The following is a 25,420-nucleotide window of genomic DNA, read 5'->3' as shown; positions in this document are numbered from 1 at the left end:
ACCAGGCGTGTTTCACTGTCACGGTTTCTTCTGTAACGTGTTTTTTGTTGTGTGTGTGTGTGAGTGTGAGTGTGTGTAATTCTGTTAAAATGAGCAATTTTCCTCCTAGAGGCATCGAGCTTATTTTTGTCCCATCAAGAGATCGCAGCTTCATGACGCAAAACAGGCCGAAAAAACCCACACACGCACTGTGCTTGCGCAACTCATCTCCATAAATCCCTCAGATGAAAAAGGTATTTAAACCTGTCCGCGACCCCCAGTATGGCACACACACACACTCACACACACACTCTCGGCCCTGGTGAGTGAAGCATCACCAGTCCAGCAGACACACCGATGAAGACGGACAGCGCGGTGGTGCAGGGCGCGCCGTTCGGCGGGAGGAAGCAGAGCCTGATCGAGGACGCCCGGCGGGAGCGCAGCAGCGGCGCCGCGGGCTCCCCGGGGCCCTCCAGGCACGGAGACGGCTTGGTGTTCGAGGAGAAGGACGGCAGAGTGACCCTGAACGTGCTGTTCGCCCTCAGCAACGAGAAGAACGCGGGATTCTTTAAAACGGGGAAAATATTTGAGGTAAAAGCCAGTTGTTCTGGAGCAACTCGAGTTTATAAATTCCTAAAATTGTAGAAGAAATGTGGAAAAAAGGATATTTAAAATAAAATGAGGATTTATATTATCGGAACACAGATCATTTCCTGTTGCTGAGGGCTTTTTGCTACTTAGTTAATAACGGAGAACATTTTGAGGTGAACATTTTATCAGATCACGCAGGTTTGACGGTGTTTTATTTTCCTTCGGGGAGTTTATCGTCATGCCTCATATTTTATAATGAGATCCTGCATATTCATGTGTCTTTTTATTGTTTTAGTGGAGCACCAAAAGTAAGACAAATCAACAGCGGTCATTTTGAGCAGTTAAATGTAGCTGATACATGCAAATATAAAAAGACTGGAACGCGGTTTTAAGCAGGTGTAGATTTTATTGTGGTCGCTCTCGGGAAGTTGACACCTTCTTTGTAAACAGTTTTTACATGACTTGAACGAGGCTTTGCCAACATCTTTTATCGTGGCTTTTCTTCAGCGTGTAGTTATGGACGCTCTCATAGGTGGATTCAAGATCGTTGTCAAATACAGGAAGTGACGCTTCAAAATGTCCTCAGCGTACAACTGCATCACGACCAGGGTTATAAACTCGTACATCCTGCTCAACAGTGTTGCAGGAAATACTGCGAAATACTACAACACAGCCGAATACACGATATGATCCATCAAGTAAGAAGTTGTTTGGAAAAGGTTAGACGACATCTTGCTGAATGAAAAAACTTGAGATTGTACGGAAGATGAGAGCTGCTATATTTGCATTTTTTTTTAAATGCCACGATCACATGATCACCCCCCCCCCCCCCAAGATTTGCAGTCACATACACAATCATTAAACCTCCGTCAAGAGAAACAACTTCTTTTTTTTTTAACCTCTCGTTATTTTCGATTTTGGGAAAGATGAGGAGCACCACGACAGGAAATCGGTCAAAAGCAGCCCAATGCCGACAGGTGTCGTCGGGCAAAAGATGTCCTTACGTCTCCAGTTTCAACACGTCCCGTTGGACAGAAACACCACTGTCGATGTTTGCGTTTGTCTGGCTGGCATGAGACATTTTAGCTGTGAGGGGAAACAGGATAAACCTGGAGTCCTCGTGGCCTCATCAACCAGGAGCTCTTGGACCCGTTGATGCTTTTCATGCTCCTGCTGTCTCATCATCGTCCTTCACTGTTGACCGAGCAGTGACGTCTCCGTTATTGACACGAGTAGGAGGGCGAGCGTCCTCGGTGCAGAATCATGTCAAATAAATAGTAAATGACCCAATAGGTCACGCATTTAAGAAGCAGAAGTTAAGACAATGTGGATAATTTTGATTTTATAGAAGCGAGCGCTGAGAAGTTGATGGACTCTTGTCTTTCTGCTTCAGCTGGAGGAGGTGTGTCCAAGCAGGACACATCGTTTCTGAGTCCTATGCTATGACCTATGACCTGGTGAAACCGGCTTCTTGTTTTCTCAAGATAACCAATTAGCAGGAGACAGTGCGCTCTGTTATTTCTGAAGTGTCGAGCTGTTTAAATATTAAAAATGACTGCGCTTTGGTTCCGTATTCATCTGGTTTTAGAGACAAACAAACCTCTTCAGCGTCAAAGCAAAAGAAACAGCGCAAGATCATTTTAAGCATGAAAAAACTTGGACCAAAGCGTCGCTCAAGGTGAAAGAACAAGTGTTTTTAGTCTGCCTGCCTGTTTGTGACCCCTGTTCGTATTTTTTGACCCCTGCCTGCAGACGTTTGAAGCTAAACTCCTTCACATCGAAAGCCGACCGGGGAGGAAGTCAAAGAACAGCACGACCGACCTGGAGTTCTTCATGAAGTGTGAAGTTCACAGCTCTGACCTGGACGTCTTCATCAACTCGCTGAAGAGGGTGGTGGATGACGTTCGCTCCATCCCGGAGGAGAAAGGTTCCGTCCGGCTTCGTCTACGAACCTGCAACCAGACCCGCGACAAAAGATCTAATTATTTCTTTCTTTTCTTTTTTCCTCCCCTCAACATCGCAGTTCCCTGGTTTCCCCGACAGATAAAAGACCTCGACAGATGCAACCTGTTGATAACCAAATTTGATCCGGACATGGACAAGGACCATCCGGTGAGTGTCCCCCGACTCTGCTGTCCCACTTCTGCTGCGTTTGTAAATCATATTCATCAGCAACCTGTTTCTCCTGCAGGGCTACAGTGATCCGGAATACCGAAAAAGACGTGCCTTCATTTCTGAGCTGGCCTTCAGATACAAACAGTGAGTCCAGTCCGGCTGTCTTCTTCTTAAACAGGCGGCTCGCTCTGTGACTCATTCATACTATGTGTTGCAGAGGCAACCCGCTGCCCACCGTGGAGTACACGGCAGAGGAAACATCCACATGGTGAGCGCCGACCGAGCCCTGAAGATGCAGAAGCGTGTGGCGGCGGATGATTGATGTGCAATGACGTGTTGATGTGGTGTGTTCAAAGGAGGGAGGTTTACCGGAGGCTGCGCGGTATTTACCCCAGTCTGGCCTGTCGGCAGTTCCTGGACGGCCTGCAGCAGCTGGAGAGGGAGTGCGGCTACGGCGAGGACCGCATCCCTCAGCTCAAAGACATCTCGGCCTTCCTCAAAGGTGATTCACCCTTTTTTCTTGCTTTTGGCAACACAACACCTGGAGCTCATCAACAATACTGAAGGGACCGATGCTACAAATGCTGGGAAACCATCACATAAACTCTCAAAGGTTTAAGTGTGGTGATAATTTATCTGCGGCTCCATCGTCTGTAAATACATCGCCTATCATCGAGTCGGATACTGAAGCAGGTCCAGCGTTATCAAGCCGGAAGGTGTGACCAGCTAGTAAGACATGTTAAACAGACGAGAAATTCCCCTCAAGGCATTTCTGAGACATTGCATTTATGGTAAGCGACAGTGACCTGTGACCACCAAAATGCTCTCGGGCCACCCTGAAGCCCCGTGGACATTTGTGGTGAATTTGGAGAAATTCCATAAAGGTGTTCCAAGAGAAATCGCACGAATGGGAATGGGACAGGTGTTGCGCGTGTTTGAGTTGACAGTGGCCTTGATGTTTGACCTTTGTGTGGCAAAATCGATCAGTTCATCCCTGAGTCCATGGACATTTGAGCCGAATGCGAAGACATTCACTCCAGGCCTTTCGGCAACATCGCGCTGACGAGGCTGGGACGTAGGGCAGCCTGAAAACACAATGCCTCTGGCCAAGAGCTGGCACGAGGCCTCAAAACGGTCTCACATTCTAGCTTTCAGTTATGAGTTTTTAAAAGTAAAAGTTCAACAGGGATTTTTATGCAACAGAAAAGCAAAGTGATTTCTGCTCAAGTACCTGCTTGCCCCATCCATCCGTCCTCATCCTAGATCTTTGCTCTCCTCTCTGCTTATCTCAGAGAAAACCGGCTTCCAACTCCGTCCTGTCGCCGGCCTGCTGTCGGCCAGAGACTTCCTCGCCAGTTTGGCCTTCAGGGTGTTTCAGTGCACGCAGTACATCCGTCACCCCTCGGCACCCATGCACTCCCCCGAGCCGTGAGTCGTCCTTTAGCCAGCAGCTAACGCTTCATCATGTTTTGTTTTTATTTCGCTGACTTTCACCCTCCGCCAACAGAGACTGCTGCCATGAACTACTGGGCCATATCCCCATGTTGGCAGATAGAGAATTCGCTCAGTTTTCACAGGTAACTTGGTTCTGGATTCAATTCATTTTGAGGGTACAGCAGTTCAGCAGGTCCACTTGGTTTGGTCTGTTGTGCAGTTTTTGGTTCAGTTCATTGTCATTTGCGCATTGTGGAGAGGAAAAAACCTCCAATTATGACTTTCAATGAATAAAACAAATTCCACTATTCTGTGCTGTGTGTGTGTGTGTGTGCGTGCGTGCGCGCGCGTGCGTGCGTGTGCATGCATACATGCTGCACACATGAACGCTGGGTTGTGTATTATTGAGACACATACTAATTAAGCCATTTCAACACTTGCAGGAGATCGGACTTGCCTCGCTCGGAGCGTCACAAGAAGACATCGAGAAGTTGTCAACGGTGGGTTTCATTTCAATGTTGGTGTTTAAAGAAATATTTCACCCAAAAACGTGCCACTGATTTCCAAGGACATCCTGTTAGGTGTCCTGAACTTAGCGTGTTTTACCCCGGCGTGACTTCCTTGTGAGAGGAAAGTTGGTCACAACCAGTCAGGTCGAGTCAGAATGGGTTTTTTAAACCGATAAATGGCACTTTTAGGGTGAAGTATCTCTTCAGTTTACTAATAAAGACAGCTGAAGACGGTTTTTGACCTGTTCGGACCTGCATGCATGTGATGTAGCGGGTCTCGAGGTCAAACACCTCAGTTCATATGAGGGCCTTCAGTGCCATCTAGTGACTAAAGCCAGGAACTTCACCCTGCAGTCAACCGCACGCCTTCCTCTCTTCTCTCCTTCATAGTTGTACTGGTTTACTGTAGAGTTTGGCCTCTGCAAGCAGAACGGAACCGTGAAAGCGTACGGCGCCGGACTCCTCTCGTCCTATGGCGAGCTCGTTGTGAGTGTTTTCTCCACGTTCACACGCATAATTTGCCAGGTGTTGTTTTCTGCTTGGTACATTTGAACCCTAACCTGTCTTCCAGTACGCTCTGTCTAACGAGCCAGAATACAAGGCCTTCATCCCAGAGGAGACAGCAGTCCAGCCCTACCAGGACCAAACCTACCAGCCCGTTTACTTTGTGTCCGAAAGCTTTGAGGATGCAAAGATTAAACTGAGGTACATTGATTTGACTAACTGATAATGTTTTTGATCTATCAGTTGAGAAATCTACAACTGTTGGCCCTTGTAGTGGTATGAGGTCGTTCCCATCGGTTCGTCCTACCTTCAGTGGAGGTGGGTAGCAGGAGCCCCGATGCTCAGACCTGTGTTTCTGTGGATTGGGTCTGCACAAAAAGACACGTATTGAGTACGTCAAGTGAACACGACCTCAGACAAAATCTACATCAGTTCTTGACTTCTGCCATCAGACGACATTTTTCTGTTGGATCCACAGTTGTCAACCACAGAACTTCCTTTGTTTTCCTACGCATCCCACGCACCATTTTACCCCCCTCCCACACGCGATTTTACCCCCCTCCCACACACGATTTTACCCCCTTTCCACACACGATTTTACCCCCCTTCCCACACGATTTAACCCCCCTCCCACAAAAGATTTGACCCCCTTCCCACACACGATTTTACCCCCCTCCCGCAGACGATTTTACCCCCCTCCCACACATGATTTTACCCCCCTCCCACACACAATTTGACCCCCCTCCCACACACGATTTGACCCCCCTCCCACACACGATTTTACCCCCCTCCCACACACGATTTGACCCCCCTCCCACACACGATTTGACCCCCCCCCCATGCAAGTGCTGTCTGCAGCACGATGCTTCGAATACAAAGGAAACTGTTGGGTTGAATAAGTGACAAATGTGAAAACGATGGCTGCAGTCTCTCTAGGGTCTGTGGAGTTAATCAGAGACAATACTTATCAAAAGATGTCTTATTGCAAATTAAAAAACAACATAAATTGGTGTTTAGAAATGCATCAATAGGAAATTTTCCCTGTCCCTCTTTTGCTGCTCGGCACGTCAAGCAAAGTTCACGTGATGGGATTTTTTTTTCAGTGTCGTCTGATCACAAACACTTCTCAGCTTGTTGCCGTAGGAGGAGTCCCTTGCAAGTCTTTTGGATCACTAAACGCTTTATGTCAAGAAAAGACACGATACCACGTTCAGGGCAGGACCTCTAGTTTCTACAGTGCCACAGGTGTAACATATTTTTCCGGGCTAACCCAGGAGTTAGGATTGCGATGGGTTCCCTCGAGCAAAAGCCAGTTGTCTACCGCTGACAATAAGCTCTGGTGCAAGCAAAGTTTCGGGACTTTCTTGTTGTGGGTGAACATAAAGCTAAAGCTGACTCTGACCCTGGCTACTTTTGTGCAAATGCCACCTTTGCTGACGACCGCAGTTCGTAAGATACATAAAAGCTTTGAAAGTCCTGGGTGTGGTTTTCACTGATGCATTTCAAGCCGTAAGACAAAGCCCATTCAGTACCCAACCGACTCCAAAATGAGGGAAGCGGACGATCAAAAACTAGAGGTTCAGTTCTTCTTTGGGCATATGACCACTGCCCAAGAGGCCCAGTCAGAAACACAGGAACACAAATTAAGACTGTATCCAGAGACTGCTAAAATCTTACAGCTCCACCTGCGTCATACCCACAGGAGATACTCCTCAACCATCAAGCGTCCCTTCGCGGTGCGATACAACCCCTTTACCTGCAGCATTGATGTTCTGGATCAGCCCAGCAAGATCCAAAATGCTCTGAGCCAGACGAGAGAGGACCTAAAGACCCTGCACAGTGCCTTGGAGAAGCTCTGCTTGTAAGGACCTGGCATGAAGACATCCTGCAAAGATTCAACAAAAAAGAAAGAAAAAGAGTCCGTGCACATGAGAAGCACTCTTAATTAAAACGATGTAGATAGGTTTGTGAGGTGCCATGGAGCCATTTGTTTGTGTGTACAATGTATTGTGAAGAAGATGTAAAAAGCAATAAACATTTATTTTCATGAATATACTTCTTCAAAATGTCAGCGTTTTGCTTCCCAGAGAGACAGAAAAGATGCTGAGGAGAAAGAGATACACTACAACCACCACCACCACGACAATGTGGGGCTTCTAGGATTTAATTCCAAACCAACTATTTCCAGTTAGAAGATTCTTGGAACCCATTTATCTTCATGTGTTATTAAGCAAGGGGAATGAACTAATTATGAATGATTTCGGTATCACATTCCCTCCGCTGGTCAAGGCCAGAACCAGCAATGAGGCCCATCACAAAGGGCCAGGTCACCGGGACCTCACAGTCAACCACAGCACGGTCCGCATGGCTGCAAAGCTGACAGATGCTCTTCTCTCTTTATTTCTTTTTCTCTGTGCGACTGGAGAATTTGGCCCTGGAGGTTTTGACAGACGTCCAACGTTTTGATCTCCAGACAGGCGACAATGCATATCAAAGCCACGCACGGTATAGCTTTGCCTTGACAAGTCAACTCATCCCCAACTGCAGGACTCATAAAACATCACCACCATGAACACGGTGGCTGGCAAACCCTACGATCGGCCACCTTGTGTTGGGAAGCTTTCCCCTCCCATAATTCCACTGTACAGTAAATCAAGGCCCGCTGCAGCTTTACTGGGAAACCCTGTGTTTGCAGGATAGAAAAAAAAAATGTGGGTGAAGAGAGAGAGGAAGGGATGAGGCAAGTGAGGGAAAGAGTGATCTACCGCTCGACAAGTTCGCAGGGACACACACACTCCAACCAAAAGTCAAACACATTATAATTTCTTGTATCTCCTCCTGCCTCCAGCGCTCTCAAATCCACAAATACCCATGAAACCACTGCCAGGATCCGGATCTGCTGAGCGCTAAACAAAAGCAGGTTGCCGCAGCAACAAGGCGGCCATTAAGGGATTCAGCTAGATTCTTGCGCCTCGCGTACTCGCCACAAATCCCAAACGATGTATCATCCAACCATAAGTGTTTCCTTTATTGATGTCATGGCCATCCCATCCCTCCATTGGCTTGGATGCCTCCTCTGGGCTGGAAACAGGGTCAGGAGGTTCATTTTGTCCTCAGGCCTGAGACGATATTGATATATCGGGCAAAATTCTTGTGATTTGTAGCACTTCAAGGCCTGAACAGTAGACGCTGTAAATATTTAACAAGTCAGTTATTCCGGGGCAAAGCTATTCATTTGTATTCATTTTTATTTTATAATTCAATGGAATTTCATTTCATAATTTTCCTGGCTGAGGTGGATAGCTTGTTTGTCTTGCTGGCCAATAGAAAACAAAAATAAAACTAATTTTTCCCCCCACAAAACCCGGCTTCCTCCCTTGGGGTCTGGACCCTGTTCAGGGTGGGTGACGGCCAGCTTCCTCCCCAGAGATTAGGGGTGGCTAAGACGGGGGAAACCTCACCTAACCAAACATAAATAAAAAGCTAACAAACTCTGTCAGAAGAGAAAAATTCTTCAGAAAAAAAAAAAAAAGAAGAATTACATTACACATTCAACCTTTCAAATCTGGACCAAGGAGAGATTTAGGCACCTCTGCAAAGAACCAGAGAAATTTCAAAACCCTGAACTTTTCCATTTTTCTCTTCTGAGATGCATTTATCTTCCACGCTCAGTTCGTCTGTAGAGCTCGTCAGTGTCAGCAGGCAAAGGCAGGAGCTGAAAAAGCTGATTCAGGCATCGTGCATCTTCTATTTTCACTTCAAATGGAGCGAAATAAATTTGAAAAATACAAATTTTGCAAGTTTCGGTTGAGTTGAGTTTTGGTTAGAGTTTTTTTTTTTTTTTTTTTTTTTTTTTTCCTCCCCCCAGAAAAAACATTCTTGACAAACAACAGCGTGGCACAAAAAGATTGCACAAAGCGCCTCTTGGTCTTGCTGTCACAGTGCGGTTGTAATTTTGGCATCATTGCGCCTGAACAGAAACCAAAACCACAATTTGTTTTCACCAAATCTGGCAAATCATGCTGTGTAGAGGCTGCACAGAAGGAGGCCTATTCTCACAAGTAACCCCTTAAAATGATATCTTAACCCCTATACATCTAATATATTCTATTTCACTAGAAATTTAACTTCAAGTAAGCGTGCAAGTTGTGCATCTTTCCCTGTGTATGAAAAGTTAGCATGTTACCTAGCTAGCATTAAACAAACACAGTTATTGAGTTGTGTCTCGATCACTTTTGCCAGGCAGGCAGTTCCCACCCAATTATATGCTAAGCTAGCATACCAACACCTGGCATCAAGAAATATTTTGTATTTTAAGTTGAGTTTTTGGCCAGTTTGAACAGGCTAGCGCTAATCTTTTTTATGCTAAGCTAGCTAGCATATAGAAAGCTTTTAAATTGGGTTTGTTTCACTCTATCTGGGCAAGCAGTTTCCCCCAATTTTTAATTATATTTTTTTTAAGCGTTGCTAAGCTAGCGAACCCGTAAATCAAGCTTTTGAGTTGGAGTTGTAACGAACTCAGGAACGAGCTCATTTTTGTGCACTCCATTTAAAATCAACAACAACAAAAAAAACAACAACAGTACGTTACTTGTGTTAAGCTAGGCTAACCACATCTCAATATAGTTAACTTGTAATGGTTAAATCTTCCCATAGGCCGTAAAAAAATATTGTAAAAATAATGCTGTTTTTTTTCACCATTGCTAAACGGATGTGCCCCGTAATTTGCTGGGTTCTTCCTGTCCTTATGCAGTAACTCTCCGCCATGTTGGATGGACAAATGCAGGGTAAAAGCATTTACCTCCTTGACGGGGGCAATGAGAGCACTTCCCAAAGTGTTGAACGAAACAGAGAAACACTACGGTTGCGAGGTTGACTGCTTTGCTGTCTTCCAGCCTCACTGTGGTTATCAGGAAAACTTCTCCAACAGGCTTAATGAGTTGTTGGCGTTTCTAACATTCTACTCAACCATTGTAACAATCTGAAACCAAAAATGTGAATAAAGGATTCTTTAATGCTCAGCTAGGTACATACTACACAAGTTTTAGTCGGGATAGCAAGAGGTCAGAGGGTTCATCGGAAGGGGCAGCCTCAGTGGAGGGAGGACATAAACCAGAGAAGCCAAAAGTCGTTTATTAATGAGTTGTAAACTCCAATCAAAAGAAGCGACGCAGCCCATTTCTGCTTTCTCGCTTTCACAAGATCAACAGCTTCACTCTGGGAAAGAATCACACAACAAACCAGCCGTGAGATTAAATCAAACACCAACCTCAAAGAGCTCTAATCTCTCCCTTTGTTTCCCCTCATATCATGCTCCTCGTTATCTTTATCTGCCGAGCCTGGGCTTAAAGTTGGCAGGAGCGCAGAAGAATTATCTGAGGAGGAGATTAGGAAGAACTTGGTAAGGATTTTAAGACAGTCTGATCTTTCTTACATCCATTTCACAGGTTATTAGTCGGCACACCATCACAGGAGATTAAGGTTTGTGAGACGCAATGGTTCAATTCAGGCTGCATCAAAGACAAGGCCTGTGACACAAGGAGAATTTATAGGCTCTCCCGCAAATCTTGATGTTGTTCCACTCATTGACCATCAGATGGTGTCCTTGAGTCACTGAAATTTTTGAAGCCGCTGAGACTCATGACTCATATTTCAGAGGAAAGTGTCTCAGTGTGCGGTTCCAGCACCCTCTGAGGGAGGCTTTATACTCTTTGGAAAACATTCAGAGTGTGCACAGATGAAAATGGCAGCTTCTCGCATCTGACATTGACATGACCGCGCTGAATGCAGCTGCTCCAGCACCACTTGCCCCAAAAGCACAGCAAACATAGAGTGGAGACCACATTGGACTTGTTCAAACAAAAGAGTGAACAAGGAGAGCAGTAGCATGTTATGCTTTGTGGATGGCGGTTAGCATGTCCCGTCCAAGAAATATACGAGGTTGACGAACTGGTTTGAAAGAGTGAAGGTCTTTAAGGCCTATGTTCAGTGCGTTCTGTTGTGTGCTGTACAATACAACCTTGAATTTCACCTGAAACACTGGTGAATTAAATTGTATAAACAGCTCTGTAATGGTACGAATGCGCATTTCTCCCGTGCTGCACTCTTGAAGACGAGGCACGTCTGCAGAGACAAGCCATCGGCCGTCACCAACAAAGATCACGGTGATTAAATGAGGGCCCTCTGCAGCTTCGAGGTGAGGAGCAGACTGGCTGAAAATGGCTGGTGGTGTCTGACACCTGGTGCTCCAGTGACAGTACAATGAGGTCTTGTTTCGATGAACGTTTCTGCCACATGATCTCCTCCCTTCCATGTTTGGTCCGTAGACCATTCATAATTATCCAGGGTTCCTCTTTCAGCCTCCTCACAAACTTCTAATTCTGCACGCCATGGATTTAGAGATGACCTAAAATGGCCCCAGATTTCTTTGCTTCCCTAAAGCTATTCCTATGATTACATTTCTTATAACACCCCCCCCCCCCCCAACAGACAGACACACACACACACTTGCAGGGCTTGTCCAACAGCTGGAGGATGACCAGATGTAGTTTTTTCCCCTCATCCCACCTCCCCGTGGATTTGCTGAGCGCCACAGCAGGTGGAACAGACTTATAGAAATATCGTCTCGATATGATTCAGTATCTGCTGTGGATAGTGAGAAAACTGGAAAACACAGAGACGGAACACCTGTAGTACAAAAGTTATATTGACTCGTGGAAAGTTGGCACCGATGCCTTCCTTTGAGCTACAGTTCTCTTGGCAGGACATAACAAGACAACCGAGGAGGATGAGTTATGTCTGAGGACCCAGATAAACAGACAAGGACATCTACACAGGATGATATCAAGAGAAAAACTCCCAAATTCTCTGCCAGGCACCTGGCCGTCTGAGTATTAACCGTATATTCTGATGAATTACAATGTGTAACGTGAAATGGAAAAGTGCACACGAACTCATAAGCACTCAAGAGAGGAAATGACTGTAATTGTGCCTTATTCAAGTTATAAAAACACCCGATGCTGCGAAGATAGTGTTGTGGCAAAGAAGTTGCTACTACGGGGGAACTTGCTCTTCGCAGAAAAGAAAAACGAGCTGTATCTGACCTGAGGGGATAATCAGAAATACAAAAGAACAAAGCTACAGCGGGATGCCAATTTCCATCAATAAAAACACAAACGCAGACATATACTCAGAAAAATATTTTATTGAAACATTTACAAGAACAGCAACCTAGTTATCCTCCGTGGAAAGTGCTGTGCAGGTGGCTACATTTCAGTCATCCAGAAGCAGAGTTTTCTATCACCGCCGATCACACAGAGTGGGAGTGTCCGATGCCAGCTGAGACCTGACCCCACTGTGGCCGATCCGATCGTCACTGGCTGTAATGACATCAGGATGTGAAATCAATCCTGAGCTGCAGAGAACATTAAAAACACTAAAGCCTGTTAACAGCCCTCTTACTGACCTGTGGGTGGCCGAGATGATGGATGAGTAATTGACTACTGATCTTTCCTGGACATCCGGTGGTGGCGAAGAGGTTTTCATTGGCTCGAGACCACCTGAGGTGAGGAACAACATCCCCTTTTTGAACGTCATCATACAATTATACTCATTTTGTTTTAATAACGGCAATGAAACAGAATATCAAATGCTAAGGCTCAAAAATAATATGAATTCTAAAAATTCATGGGATTATTTTAAATCTGAAGTCGAGGGGTACTCAGAGAGCGCAGACCTCTGCCAAGGCCAATAGCCCACTCCTCTATTATATGCAAATCTACGACTGAGGCCGTCATATACGTCTGGGTATAGTTACAAAACTAGCAGAAATACGTAATTGGCGGCAGTTGTCGGTTTCTAATCCTATTTGAACAGCGACTGAACAAAGATCACTCCCTCTATGAAAATGGATTTTGTTCCGCTGAATCTGAACGTCTATCAGGATCCTAACAAATCCTACTCGTTAATATGGACCGATCAGCCAAAACATCAAAACCACCCGCCCAGTATCGCGTAGGATCCCCTCGTCTCGCTGAAACAGCCGGCGTGGGCGCTACCAGCCCTGTGAGGGTCTCCTGTGTTACCTGGAACCCAGACAGTCGCAGCAGGTCCATTTCTGCCCCAGTCATTTATGAGACGGGAGCTCTTCTGTAGGATCAGACCAGGCCAACTATCCTTCGCTCCCACTCGTGCATCCATGTGCCTGGGGTGCCGTGACCCAGTTCACCAGCTGTCCTTCTCTGGACCATGTTTGGTAGCTTCTAACCGCAGCACACCAGGTTTCAGTTTCCAACTGGGTCATCAAGCCACTGAATTTTAAAAGAGGCTCAGATCTTTACATTTTCCCATTTTTACCCCCCCCAAAAAAACAAAACAAAAACAACCACGATGACTTCAAGAACTGCCTCTTCACTCAGCACCTCCTCCACTTGACGGGTGCTATTAAATTAAATGAAAAGCAATTTACTTCCTTTTCCAGGGATTTTAACCTTTTGGTTGATCGGTCACTGTTTATTTATGTAAATTCATATTATGTTTACATATATTTTACCACACTTGTAGGAGTAAAAAAATAAAAGAAAATCAAATTCTTACTTGAATAACCATGCTTTATCTATGTGGGCTGGCCTTTTTTCTTGCGGGTAACTGTGATGAAGGAGAGATAGTTTAGATACATCTTGTCCTTTGGCGTGCCATCACTCCAGTTCAGCCTGTGCAGCAGTTTCCCAAAGTCACCTGGAGCGAGTTATGTCCCAGATAAGCCAGTTGTTGCCCGCCACAGCGCCGACTTTGATGGTGTTGCTGAGGCACCAGTCGGCTGACATGAGAGGCGACTGGCCGCAGTCCAGGGACAGAATGGCTTGCTGAGTCACCAGGTCATAGAAGCGAATCGTGCCCTTCTTCTCTGCTACCATTAACTGAAGAGGACAGACAGGTGAGCTGAGGTGTTCATTTCCTGGTACACTACTGTTCAAACCTTCATTTCTAACAGCAGCTCACAGCCAGTCAGGTAGGAACTGGACCTGGACCTGGTCTCGGCATGTAACAGAACTGGTTACCATCCTGGACAGGTTGCACCCTATTACACAGGGTAAGCACTTGTGCTACATGCGCTGTTATCTGGACTCTCTTAGATGAGAAAAACCCTTAAAGACCTTTGGTTTGCAAGACCAGAACAGAACTTCCAAACAACATGGAAGAAGTTCTTGTCTGTCATTAGGTGAGGTGTCCAAGACCCATAAAGGTTCTCATCCCAAGAGGCTCATTTGAGAATACTAAATCACCAACAGGATTCATGCCTGGGTTTAAGCTGCTCATAAATCGGCATTGTAAATCCAACTCAACAGTCATGCCGGTTGCACACTCAAGGCTTAAGGCTTCTCCTCGCCAAGACCGGGCATAGTTCTTGTACCTTATCAGGACCAGCATGAAGTCTGGCACTGCGGGTCTCATCATCGTAAATGTGAATAACACCACATGTGGAGGTGTGGAGAGAGTTCAATCTTCTTGGCAGTTGGTAGATATAAATGCATTCCACACGGACCGATCAACTAAAGGCGGAGGAATCCCCTCCAAAGGCATCAACAATGATGGCACTGTATACTGACATCTTTGGAGGGTCAACCCTGAGTGGGAATGACTCCTTGCTCCTTGCCGTTGTCGCTTGGGCATAGGGACTAAAAGTAGTCCAGCTGAGGCACAAGTTCGGCTGGTGCGATCCCCATCAATTCCATGCCAAGACTGAGACCGATGGTGGTTTGGAGCGGGCGAAACGACGACCTGTTGATGCAACCAGTCCCTGCTATGTCATCAAATGGTCCTTTCACCTCCCCAGAACTCGTGCAGGCACCTATGTTGCTTCCCGCTGACACTTTTTGACACCTCATTTTTCCAGTTACAGGTTTTTTTTCGAGGGGCTTTAGGTGGCCGGGGAAGGCCCTTCATTCTAAATCTGTAATGTGAGCAGCAACTTCCCTGCTGCCACCTGACCCTTCAAACCCTCAGCTCAGAGTCTTCCCAGTCAAAACTCATTCTTGCTGACTTCAGCTGCTTGATGCCGCTGTCCTACAAGCTGCCTGTCAGCTGTTGACTCTCAGAAACTCATCTTGTGATTTGTGTTCTGGCTTTGTGTCTGCCAGACCGCTTCCTGTCGGAGTTCCTCTGGTTTCAAACGGGAAACCGTCCTGACTGACACCTTGGCTTTCATTTCACTTTCTCTAAACGGGAGAGCAAAAATTTCATCGGTCTTTCTTGCTTAATTGCATTGTCTTGCCGTTATGATGCGATATATGACTTCCTTCTGTGAATTTATGCTTGTGAGGGTGCAGTAACACTGTTCCAGCTGTGTTCCAGCACTGCTTTAACAGAGACAGACAGCTTGTAAGACATCGCTGAGACACCTGTATCAAATTTCAAGGCCTCATTTATTTCAGTTGATGCAGAAAAGCTCTAAACCTTCTTGATCCATGAAAGAGACCTTTTATATTAACATTATTCATCAGTTGTTGGTGATGTCAAAATTTCCACCTTGAAGTGCTTGATTTTCAGAGAGACACAGAGAAAATAGTTTATTCTAAAGCCCTTTGACCACGAGTATCGTCTTCAAAGTTCACCTCACCTCATGTCTCTCAGTTTAATTGGATCAGCAAGTTGCACATAAAAACTATCCGACTTCAGGGCTCAGGATGCACACGTTTGTCTGGAACCAAGCCCTCCTACCTTTAAGACTTCCTCTGGATGCCAGCACACACTGATGCCAGGAGAGCGAAGCCTCAGAGTGGTATTTTCATTTCCATCCAAGTCCCACACCCTGAAGACACAAATAAAAATGACGGATGACTAACTAGAGATGAACCAGTACAACAGCATCAAATGAGAACAAAAATCAAAATGAATAATGAATCAAATATTCACAACATGAAAAAAAGGGATTTTTGTATTTTTGACCTTTGTGCCAAATTTGCAGAAACATACTGAAGAACACCGGAAAACATAATGCCTGACTGCCGCTGTCGTGGAGGAGAAAAACAACGATGGGGTTGTGCAGTCCAGCTCTAAATGGTAAATACCGTTATAAAGCATCTGGAACAACTAGCATCTTGTTCCAGGGACACTTTAACACGGGAGAAGCCGAGGGTTGAAACACGAACCCTCCTATGGATAGCCACGCGAGGCGCGCTGCTTTCCGAAAGGCATCAGGATTTCAACCATCTTTGCCTTTTGCTTCCTTCATCGGTGGTTCGCAATAAAAATACAATGATGTTGGAAGCCAAACTGCAGCAAACGCAAGCTGAAACTCTATTTCAAATGTGGCCTTTCTACTAGCGCTCCAAATGCTTCACAACGGTGCCTCATTCACCCACGCACAGTGAAGGCTGCCTTGCAAGGTGCCAACCTCACCATCAGGGGCAATTTGGGGTTGAGCGTCTCGCTTCTCCCTTCAATGTGTACACGGCCGGTCTACGCCAACACCAATTACAAAGCTTGTGATAAAATTCCTACAGTATTCACCGTTTCTCTGAAATTGTGGCTCATCCCAAGATTAACAGGGTCTATGGCACACGATGACGGCATAAAATGTCCATAAAATGTACAGGGTCTTCATGCTCCTCCAGGGGTTCTTTTTCTCAGATCTCAGCCCTGTGCTGCAAAGACAGAAGTTTGGCTGTGAGGCTGGCGCTTCCCCTGGAAGAGGAAAACGCCAGCCTCACATTACGTTGAACTATGATAGCAGGGGCAGAGAGGGAAATATCACCCTCGCCTGAGTTGGCGTTACGCTTCACTCACATTGCAGCAAATGTTTCGCTGTGGGCGGCCCGCTGCCATTCATTTTCTGTGGAGTACAAAGTTAGCTAGTTGAAGGGGCGCAGTAAAGAGAATGGCATCCTACTTAATGAAAAGGAAAGGTTTCGTAACTAAGCACCAACCTACAATCAAAACTCATTTGCGGACTAAAGCCAATCCAACGTATTTGAATCTATAACTCAGTAAGACCTATGATAGCAAAAGCAGCTGAGAAACACCATGCAAACATGCACACGGATGTAATGAATCACTTGGACGGAGAGCGCTGTGGTTCTTGAGACCTGGATCTATGGTTAACCACATCTGAATGATCCCTGAACTAGAAGAAAAGGTGGAGAGTAGGGCATGGGGGTGGTGGGCTGCAAGTGTTTCTGGAAATATAAAACAAATGCTTGTGAAGCAAAGAAAGGTGCTGACTGATGAGGTCATGCAGAAGACATCTAATAAAGCCCAACAAAGTACCTCCAAAGACCATCTAAATGTGAGACTGATGTCCTCGGTGGTGTGGTGTAGGGAAGGATATGCCCCATCTCAGATAAAGACCTCAGTAAACACTCAGCTTTTTCTGCCTCGTCTCCCGTGTAGCGGGATAGGGCCCTGTTGAAACTCTGGGCATCTTTCCTTTGCCCATGAACAGACTCAGCCAGAGCCTCCATTGTGGAACATGAGTGAGGCTATGAAGAACAAAAAAAATAAGAACCCCCCCCAGACCACACCAGCAAAACAATGACTAAACCATATTTTTTCAGACTGCTAGCCAAGCAGAGCTCAATTGCACGCTACACAACCAACGGCCAAACTGTGGTGAACCGCTCTACCCTACAAACAGAGAGCACCGGCTCCCCAAAAAAACATAACCTTTACCGAACAAGGTGAAAGACACAAAAACACTGCCTCTGATAAAACACTGTAACTGCGTAATACTACATCGAGCAATTCCACTGGGCTTCCAGAGTTTAAAAGGACATCTTTGTTGTGTTATCAATGTGAGAAAACAGTGGCGCCAGAGCGTTGCGGTTTGCCAGCATTTACCAAAAGCGAAGGAAGTGCCGTGAGCACTGTGTGATCCGATTTATTGTAGAGAGCAGAGAAAATAACTGAGGGTGATTCTGAATGGAGAGAAGTGAAGTCTGACAATATAATCCCACCTGTGTGCCAAGAGTGCCCTGTCGAAAGGCCAAATGCGACAAAACATAGTATAAAAGCATTGGCTGAACGGTTCAAATGGATGGCTCAAGGTAATGGATAACGGGCTGAAATAAATAGCTTAAGGTCACTGCTTTACGGTTTAAATAGAAAGCTTAAAGGAATGGATAAATGGTTGAAATAGATATCTAAATGTAAGATATTAAATATTATATAAGCATAAAATGGCTGCCAAAATTCTAGTGTGTTGTTTTTTTTGTCTGTTAAGAGCAAAGGGAGCCAGAAGATTGGTTCAAAACATAGTTGAGGCTTTCCCTTACACAACATATGGGCTGGAGGGACAAAGGGATTAGTGCTGAGAACAGGACAAAATGTTTTAAATCATATACATAATGCAGCGGTGGCGGCGGTGGCGGCGGTGGCGGCGGCGGCGGCGGCAGCAGCAGGTGTGCGTTGTCCTGAGCTCATCTGAGAACTCAGTCGACCCTGCATCCCCTTGGGAGTCTGCAGTTTGTCCTTATGATCTGTAGGCTGCACATTCTGCCACGGCCTCCCTCCACCTAAACTGATACCACCACCAACTGTTTGGACGACACGAACCGAATGTAAAACTGCCCCGAGGAAGTAAGAGTCTGCTTCCCCACCTAGATGCAGCGGCATCAGGTTGCATGTTGGCAACAGCAAAGTTCCCACAACTGCAGGGGACAGTGATGACAAAGCTAAGCAAACTTATAGTAGAGGTGCTGCTGCCAAACGTAACAGAGTGATGGAGAGGTCATGAGCCTTTACATGCAAGTTTACACTTCCCTCCCTCCCTTTTCGCAAGAGCAGTTTCCTCCCCTCATATCGAGGCTCAGTTTGTGTGGGCTGACTGGAAGGTGCTCTCCTGTTAACTTGATCTATCCTTTGTTCCGCCTCAGTCTTCCTCCTGCGTTCCGTATTTTCTCAACATGACGGAGTTTAAATCTTTCAGCAGATGGAGCGCACTCCTATTTTCTCTGGCCGGTCAGAAGAGGGCGGGGACGAGGAGATCGTTCTGCTTTCTGTGCACTTTCAGATGGCCAAATGCGGCAGGACGGGGCACGGAGCAAGCTGGGACGATCACAACGCCAGAGATGATCAAAAATGTTATTGAACAGTGAGAAATAGAGCAGCTGTTGAGTTTAAAACCAACACTGATGCCAGGCAGCTTTGAGGCTCCTCTTTTAGAATAACAATAAGCTAGTTAGCTAGCTAGTGGATAATAAAAGAACTTCATCAACGTCCAACAAATGTCTTCCCCGTCCAAGTTTTCTCTCATCACAGCTAAAGAAAAGCTCCCAACAAACCAACATTGGAACTAAGACCGCTGAAGCCGCTCTGAGTGACAAAACACTGATTTATCAGAGTGGTGATGAGTCAAAAAAAGTGCCTTTCTCAAGACGTGCAAGGACCCTGGTGGCAGGTCTGCATGTCTCCACGCTCCTGAGAGGGACACCTGGCTATTCAGCGATTCAGTTCTTCACGGTGTTCACCTGTGACTCACTTTGTCTGCTGCTGAAAACAAGATAATGAGAGCAGTGCCCTACATACTGCTATTACATACATGACATGTACCATGAGAGGGGCCCCTCTCATGCTGCGTGGAGTCTACTGTTGTAAGGGTGGGACAAAATAGCAATACAGCCATATATTGTTTCATAGATATTGTATATGTATTCATATACTGTACATATTTTATATATATTCCTGCTTTTCGAACGTTTCTCCCTTCGGTTACACTGATATCATGTTGTATCACAGTAGAAATGTCTTGCTATATATCGATTATCGCAGGAACTGATACAATCGTCATTGTGAGAAATGTAGGGTGCGCTCACGAGGGGCCCCCTGCCTGTTGCATGGAGTCACGTGACTGTGATTTATTAGTGGGGGGACAAAACATCGATGCTGCAATACATCATTAATGAACTGGCACAAAAATATTGATAAATGTGGAAAAACAACTCCATTCCCCAATCGGGTTGAGGAGTCCTTTATGTTTATGCGTGTTTAAATGTTTGAAACTGGCATCACTACATTTCATAAATATGTAACCCCTACTTTTGAGGGGTGCTGTTCCTGCTACGGTCAGTTCTCCCCGATCTGCTGTATGGTGACGCCATCGTTCTGAGAGGAAAGTATTGTGATAGTATTGTATTGTGAGAAACTGTGATTCCCACCCATATTGTTCTTAGAAAAATATTATTTAGTGCAGCTTGGAGGAGTGTTTATCCTTACTGTACATGAATAAAAGAACCAGGGAGGGTAATGTAACCTTAGCATGTAGCAGGAGCGCCAGCCGCCAGAGGGGGTGTCCCAGACTCCGGGTGACCTTCACCACTGACACACTTATTCCATCCTAAACCATTAATTCAAAAGGAAAATTTGGGGACCGTGTTAAAGGTCCCCCTCAGAGGAAAATCTTTCTCCAGCTAATTGGATTTCCATATTTAACCAATTAGCTAGAAAAGCTACAAAGCAGCTCTGTGCTTACGCACAGTCACACCGGAGCATGTTGTGCTTAGCATCATGTTTCACTGTGGAAACACAGTCGGGACTTTCTGCACCATTAACAGAGAACAGAGCTCAAAACCAGAAGCTGGGAACACACACACGCACATATACACACACACACACACACACACACACACACACATACATGGAAATAAAATGGTTTGGACCTGCAAGTGTGGTCATCACTGACGGAAGCAATTTGTTTCCCTTCTGTGGGTTCGAACACCAAATGGTTAATGTAGCTGGTGTGGCCCTCCATCACCTAGGCAACAGGGTGGAAACAAATTCATATAAGTCAACAGAACAGCAACTCAAGATCAATAATCTGTTAAAAGAAGATTTCATAGTGAACGAGGACTGCTTGCAGCCTGTGCAGGCTAAATCTCCTGTATCCCTGAATGTAAGAGCGAAGCAGGGTGAGCTTGATGCCAACTGACAAGCACAATTCTGGCCAATGTGCTCCAGATGTTGCTCTACCTTGACTTCATGTCTATCCTGAAGATCAGAAGTCAACAGACGTAGCTTTTTATCAGCTGCAGCGGTGCAAAATCTGCGGAGAGAGAAGGAGAAGAAAAGCAACATTAAAAAAAAAAAAGGAAAAAAAGAAGAAGAAAAAAGTGAGGCATAACTTCAAAAAGGACAGACTGTATAGCCCTGAAGACAGATGGCATCCACATACAAGCCTGCAACCGCCTGGACTGACACCTCTGGATGAGAGTGTCAGTGTGTGTGGTAGAAACTTGGAGAGTGATCAATAGAACGCCGCCAGGGAGATTCTAATTGCAAGCTAAGATAAACACGGAGAAAAACAAGATTCCTCACGCCATTTACGCATGTCTTCGCTCAAAACCTGTGCAGAGCCATGCAGAGGACTTTCCCTCTAATCAGTCCTAGTGTATAGCAGAGCCTGCAATTATTCACACAATTACACTAACTCACTTATGACAAGAAAAACACACACACATCACCAGAATAAACACACAGCGGTTCACACGTTTTCAGACACAAGAACAGATGGATTTGGCAAGATGTCACAACAAACACCCTTAACGTGCTTCGGTGTATTACTGCTACAGTAGATTAAGTAGAGTACAGTAGATTAAACACCACTAAACTGCAACACCACTGAATTTAAGCTCTGTAACTTGAAAGCATAAGGCAGACTGAAGGGGAATGGGGCAGGGCGATATGTCAACGTATATCCATCGGTAACGATTTGGAAACGCCGGCTCAACCGCGGAGCAATGTTCTGGGCAGGATATGTAGCAGATCAGGCCCAGAATCTGGACTTATGTTGCAAATCCTGCTGCCTCACAAGGTAACATAATTTGGGTGGACGTGGAGGAGGAGGGTGAAATAGTAAATAAAAGAGCAGGAGGAGGATCCCCGACCAACCCCAGATGAAGGGTAAAACGGGTTTCTCGGCTGTTCTTCTTTTTGTAGACGTGCCAGAGAAAAGAAGCACATCATAGGTGTGTAGTATTTCATATTTACAGAACGAACGCCGTAGCATTCAACACAGCATACGCTATCACATCAGGATACCAAAAATATACCACGACAGAGGACCTGGGCTACATCTCCCGTCTTTAGAGGGGTAGGGGTCTGTCCGTGTGCTGTGCTGTTCAATCCATATGATATATTACTTCTGTCCCTCCACCTTCCAGCCTATGGGATCAGTATCATATCTCAGTACATGGTGATGATCGATATCATGGCAGGTGTAGTTCAGCGTGTCACTCCTCAGTGATACGGGAACTTTTCTCTGCGTTAGTGGCTGTCAAAGAGGATAAAGTTCAGAGCCTTCTGACATCACAAACCGCCCGGGGTCACTGGCGTACGCAGTTGCTTCTCAAATAATACACATTTTGGTTTTAGCGCTCTGATATTTGATCATTTCCCATATTGGCTGATACACAAGTTCAAGTTCAAATTCAGAGAGGGGAAAAGAAAACAGTCTGGGAACGTCTCTATTATCCACAGAAAACAACAAAAACAAATAACAGGGTCGACATGCACTTCTATCAAGGCCGCGTTTCCAACAATATTAGGAATATGCCTGATTTGTTTCATAAAAGGTCCGTGGAATGTTTGCTGGGAAATGAATGAAAATACCAGGAAAACGTTTCCTCGATGTGCCGCGACACCACTGTTGACGGGGAGAACTGTGTGTATTTTGCGGGCACCATTTGTTACGTGACTGGTCACCTCTATGTTTGAGTAACCCTCAGGTATGTTTCCCTCACAAGCTGCAGCGGTGGGCGGTGGACGGCGGCAGCGCTGCAGCTCGACCCCCTCTCTCATTTCCCTCATTTCTCACACTCTCTGGGCCCCTGCCTGAGGAAAGTTAGTGAGAACGTTGTACTTTTCCTGGAAGGCACAGCTACGTGCAGACCAAAAAGAGGGATGGAACCTGAGTGGATACTCATCAGTGCAATAACATGTGCGCACGTCACAGAGCTGGCTGGAAAGCCCTGAACCACAGAAGGCTAGGAATTATTGCTGCCTTTCTCTTTCAATTACAGAAAGCCTAAACACCTCCGGAGGGACCGCAGAACCTTCCCATCCACCTCAACAATTAGAGGGAAACTCTTGCTTTCTAACAATCGTGTTAGGCTACTTCCCTCTTGTCCAAGGCCACCTGAAATAACTTGGCTTACATCCCGACAGCTGCAGTGTGACAGCGAGAGGCAGCGACGACTACTTTCACACAGCGAGGAGCTGCTGTGATTTCTCTACAGGCTGTATTCACAAGACCAACATTAATATTTTCTTCTTGTGCTAAAAAACATCATGCAATGACCTCTTCTATAACAAGGAGCACAGGTCAGATCATCATAAAATCTATTATTATTATCTATTATTTTAAGCTCATTAATTAAAAGGTCAACTGCAAAATCTAGTGGCATCTAGTGGTTATGTTGGATACTGCAGCCCCTCGCCTCACCCCTCCCTTAGGGAAAGGCTACAGGTGCTGGTGAGGGCTATCAGGTGAGAGACCGAATGTAGGCTCTCGCTTTGTGTTAGCCAGCACCAGCAACACACTTATTCAGAGGTAGGAGAACGTCACTGATCCTGGCATGGAAATGACTTTGCTTGACTGTCAGAATAAGACAGTAACTGTTCAGGTTAAACTGATGGTTTTCTGAATGGGGTTCGGTTCAGGTTCCCCTCCTTTATAAGATCAAGTATTATGTCCAATTACAGTTTCAAGTGAAACAGACCAGGCACAGTTCACTTCTAAACCACCTTTTCAGAAGGACCCAGGCTGGACTGGCAGTCTGACAATGATCCAAACTGTGACCAGTAGAGGATGTGGTTTTTGTATATGTGATAACGGCACCATCCTGATTTTCTACCATCAATGCTAGAAGAGCGACTAAACATGTTCACAAGAATGTGTAAGAGAGAAACAACATTTCAGTTTGGTTGCGTGTAAAATGCAACCCGGTGGGACAAAAACCAAAGGGTTCATGGTACCTGACAGTCGGTATCCTGTCCAGCCGGGACTCTGGGCTCCAGGCAAGAGCATCAACTCGTAGTTCGTGATGGAAAGCACGCAGAACAGAGAATTCAACTCCCTCGATATCCATGTCTTCCTCCTGGGGGGACACAGAAGTTCAGGATTTCAATTTGGGATCGTGTAAACCAGGTTGTGTTGAGGAGCATCTCTAACCTGGAAGAGACAGGTGCCCACTACCAAATACTGGTTTCCACCGTAGGCCAAGAGAGACGCAGAAGTACCGGAGCTGAAAGGACTGAACTCCACCACATGGACGTAGTCCTCACAGGCCACCGTATAGCTGGGACTGCGGCTGGAGTCCTCCTGCATGATGTGTCCAAGTGTGACTGGTTTCACACCAGGAACGGGACAAAACCAGGAACAAAGAGGAAACAGAAGTCACTCTCATGATCTGTATTTAGAATATCTCCTTCATTTGCTTTCATCTTTATGAAAAGATATTATGAGTCACTGTGGGCAATATTGGCGTTTAGGAACAAACGGCTATTGCAGGGTGAAAATGCTTTTTGTCCAAGTACCACATCAACATACAGCCACAACAGGGTTTTTTCTTAATAATTTATTATTTTTAATATGTTGTTATCAGGACTGTTGTTTATTAACATATTTAATGGATTTTTTAAAAAAAATTTTTACATCTGTTGGGCCAAATTTGATCCGCGAGTCCTTCATTGGCCAAAACTTTGCTAGTATATAAAATACTTTAGCCGAAGATTTCCGACACCCCCAGTCATGTAAATATAATTTAAGATATACGCCTCTTTTTCTGGAGTTGAACCACTGTTAGGAATCACACATGGACACTTGAATGGTTCGAATCCTGGTTCTGCCACCCGGCAAAGGCATTGCTGTGACCGTGCAGCTAACGTCAGCTAGCACTTAGCCAGGCAGAAGCTTAGCTCGCTCTCTCGTTCAGCCCGTGCAACCCTCCGTTAGCGCGGGACAATCACATTTTACCCAAAGCAGTTTCGCTCAAAATAAGATTTACAACACGACAGAGTCTGATATTCCGATACCAGCTTACTTTCAACAATCCCGTTAAATCAAATGGTCCGCTCGCAGGATGTTTTCCACCTTCTTCCGCATACGACACAGAACGAACCACTATGTTCGGTATCAAGGGGGGGGATTTATGGAAACATAACGAATACAACAAAATGGTTCACAGTCACGTATAATTGAGGAAAGTAATGAATACAATTGATGATAATTTTGATAAGAAAGTACTAGAATTTTGACAAAAAATACAAAAAACTTTACTTGAGAGAAGAGTGAAAAT

The 25,420-nt window shown here is 45.5% G+C and overlaps 2 protein-coding genes and 1 long non-coding RNA gene across 5 annotated transcripts; 1 reads left to right on the top strand and 2 right to left on the bottom strand.

Moving 5' to 3' along the window:
* The first annotated feature begins 270 nt into the window (after positions 1-270).
* Positions 271-7,127, top strand: th2 (tyrosine hydroxylase 2). The gene is made up of 12 exons (XM_086201799.1): positions 271-570; positions 2,323-2,497; positions 2,594-2,682; positions 2,762-2,829; positions 2,903-2,953; positions 3,042-3,187; positions 3,978-4,113; positions 4,193-4,262; positions 4,563-4,619; positions 5,019-5,114; positions 5,200-5,333; positions 6,835-7,127. The coding sequence occupies exons 1-12, from the start codon at positions 337-339 to the stop codon at positions 6,995-6,997; spliced, it is 1,419 nt and encodes a 472-aa protein (XP_086057925.1). The 5' UTR covers positions 271-336; the 3' UTR covers positions 6,998-7,127.
* Positions 2,429-10,620, bottom strand: LOC147262687 (uncharacterized). Of its 2 annotated transcripts, XR_015112460.1 has the most exons (4): positions 10,402-10,620; positions 6,889-7,017; positions 5,440-5,500; positions 2,429-2,522 (listed from the first exon to the last, which is right to left on the bottom strand). It is a non-coding gene; the product is annotated as an uncharacterized LOC147262687 (long non-coding RNA). The 2 variants fall into 2 exon arrangements; XR_015112459.1 differs by lacking the exon at positions 10,402-10,620 and having other exon boundaries at positions 6,889-7,101.
* Positions 10,621-12,326: 1,706 nt separating this feature from the next.
* On the bottom strand, positions 12,327-25,416 carry nup37 (nucleoporin 37). 2 transcript variants are annotated; one of them, XM_086201797.1, is made up of 11 exons: positions 25,402-25,416; positions 25,166-25,245; positions 24,295-24,467; positions 24,099-24,220; positions 21,096-21,168; positions 20,786-20,880; positions 15,852-15,942; positions 13,869-14,050; positions 13,728-13,778; positions 12,598-12,691; positions 12,327-12,511 (listed from the first exon to the last, which is right to left on the bottom strand). In XM_086201797.1, the coding sequence occupies exons 3-11, from the start codon at positions 24,448-24,450 to the stop codon at positions 12,398-12,400; spliced, it is 978 nt and encodes a 325-aa protein (XP_086057923.1). In that variant the 5' UTR covers positions 24,451-24,467; positions 25,166-25,245; positions 25,402-25,416; the 3' UTR covers positions 12,327-12,397. The 2 variants fall into 2 exon arrangements, with proteins under 2 accessions (XP_086057923.1, XP_086057924.1); XM_086201798.1 differs by lacking the exon at positions 25,402-25,416 and having other exon boundaries at positions 24,295-24,479; positions 25,166-25,237.
* Between the last annotated feature and the right edge of the window lie 4 nt (positions 25,417-25,420).

The sequence above is a fragment of the Aulostomus chinensis genome, chromosome 4 (assembly GCF_037954235.1).
Source record: "Aulostomus chinensis isolate RoL2024-O1b breed Wild chromosome 4, RoL_Achi_v1.0, whole genome shotgun sequence".
Taxonomy (NCBI): Eukaryota; Metazoa; Chordata; class Actinopteri; order Syngnathiformes; family Aulostomidae; genus Aulostomus; species Aulostomus chinensis.
The sequence above is the reverse complement of the archived record's forward strand: the minus strand, read 5'-3'. Positions and strand labels throughout refer to the sequence as shown.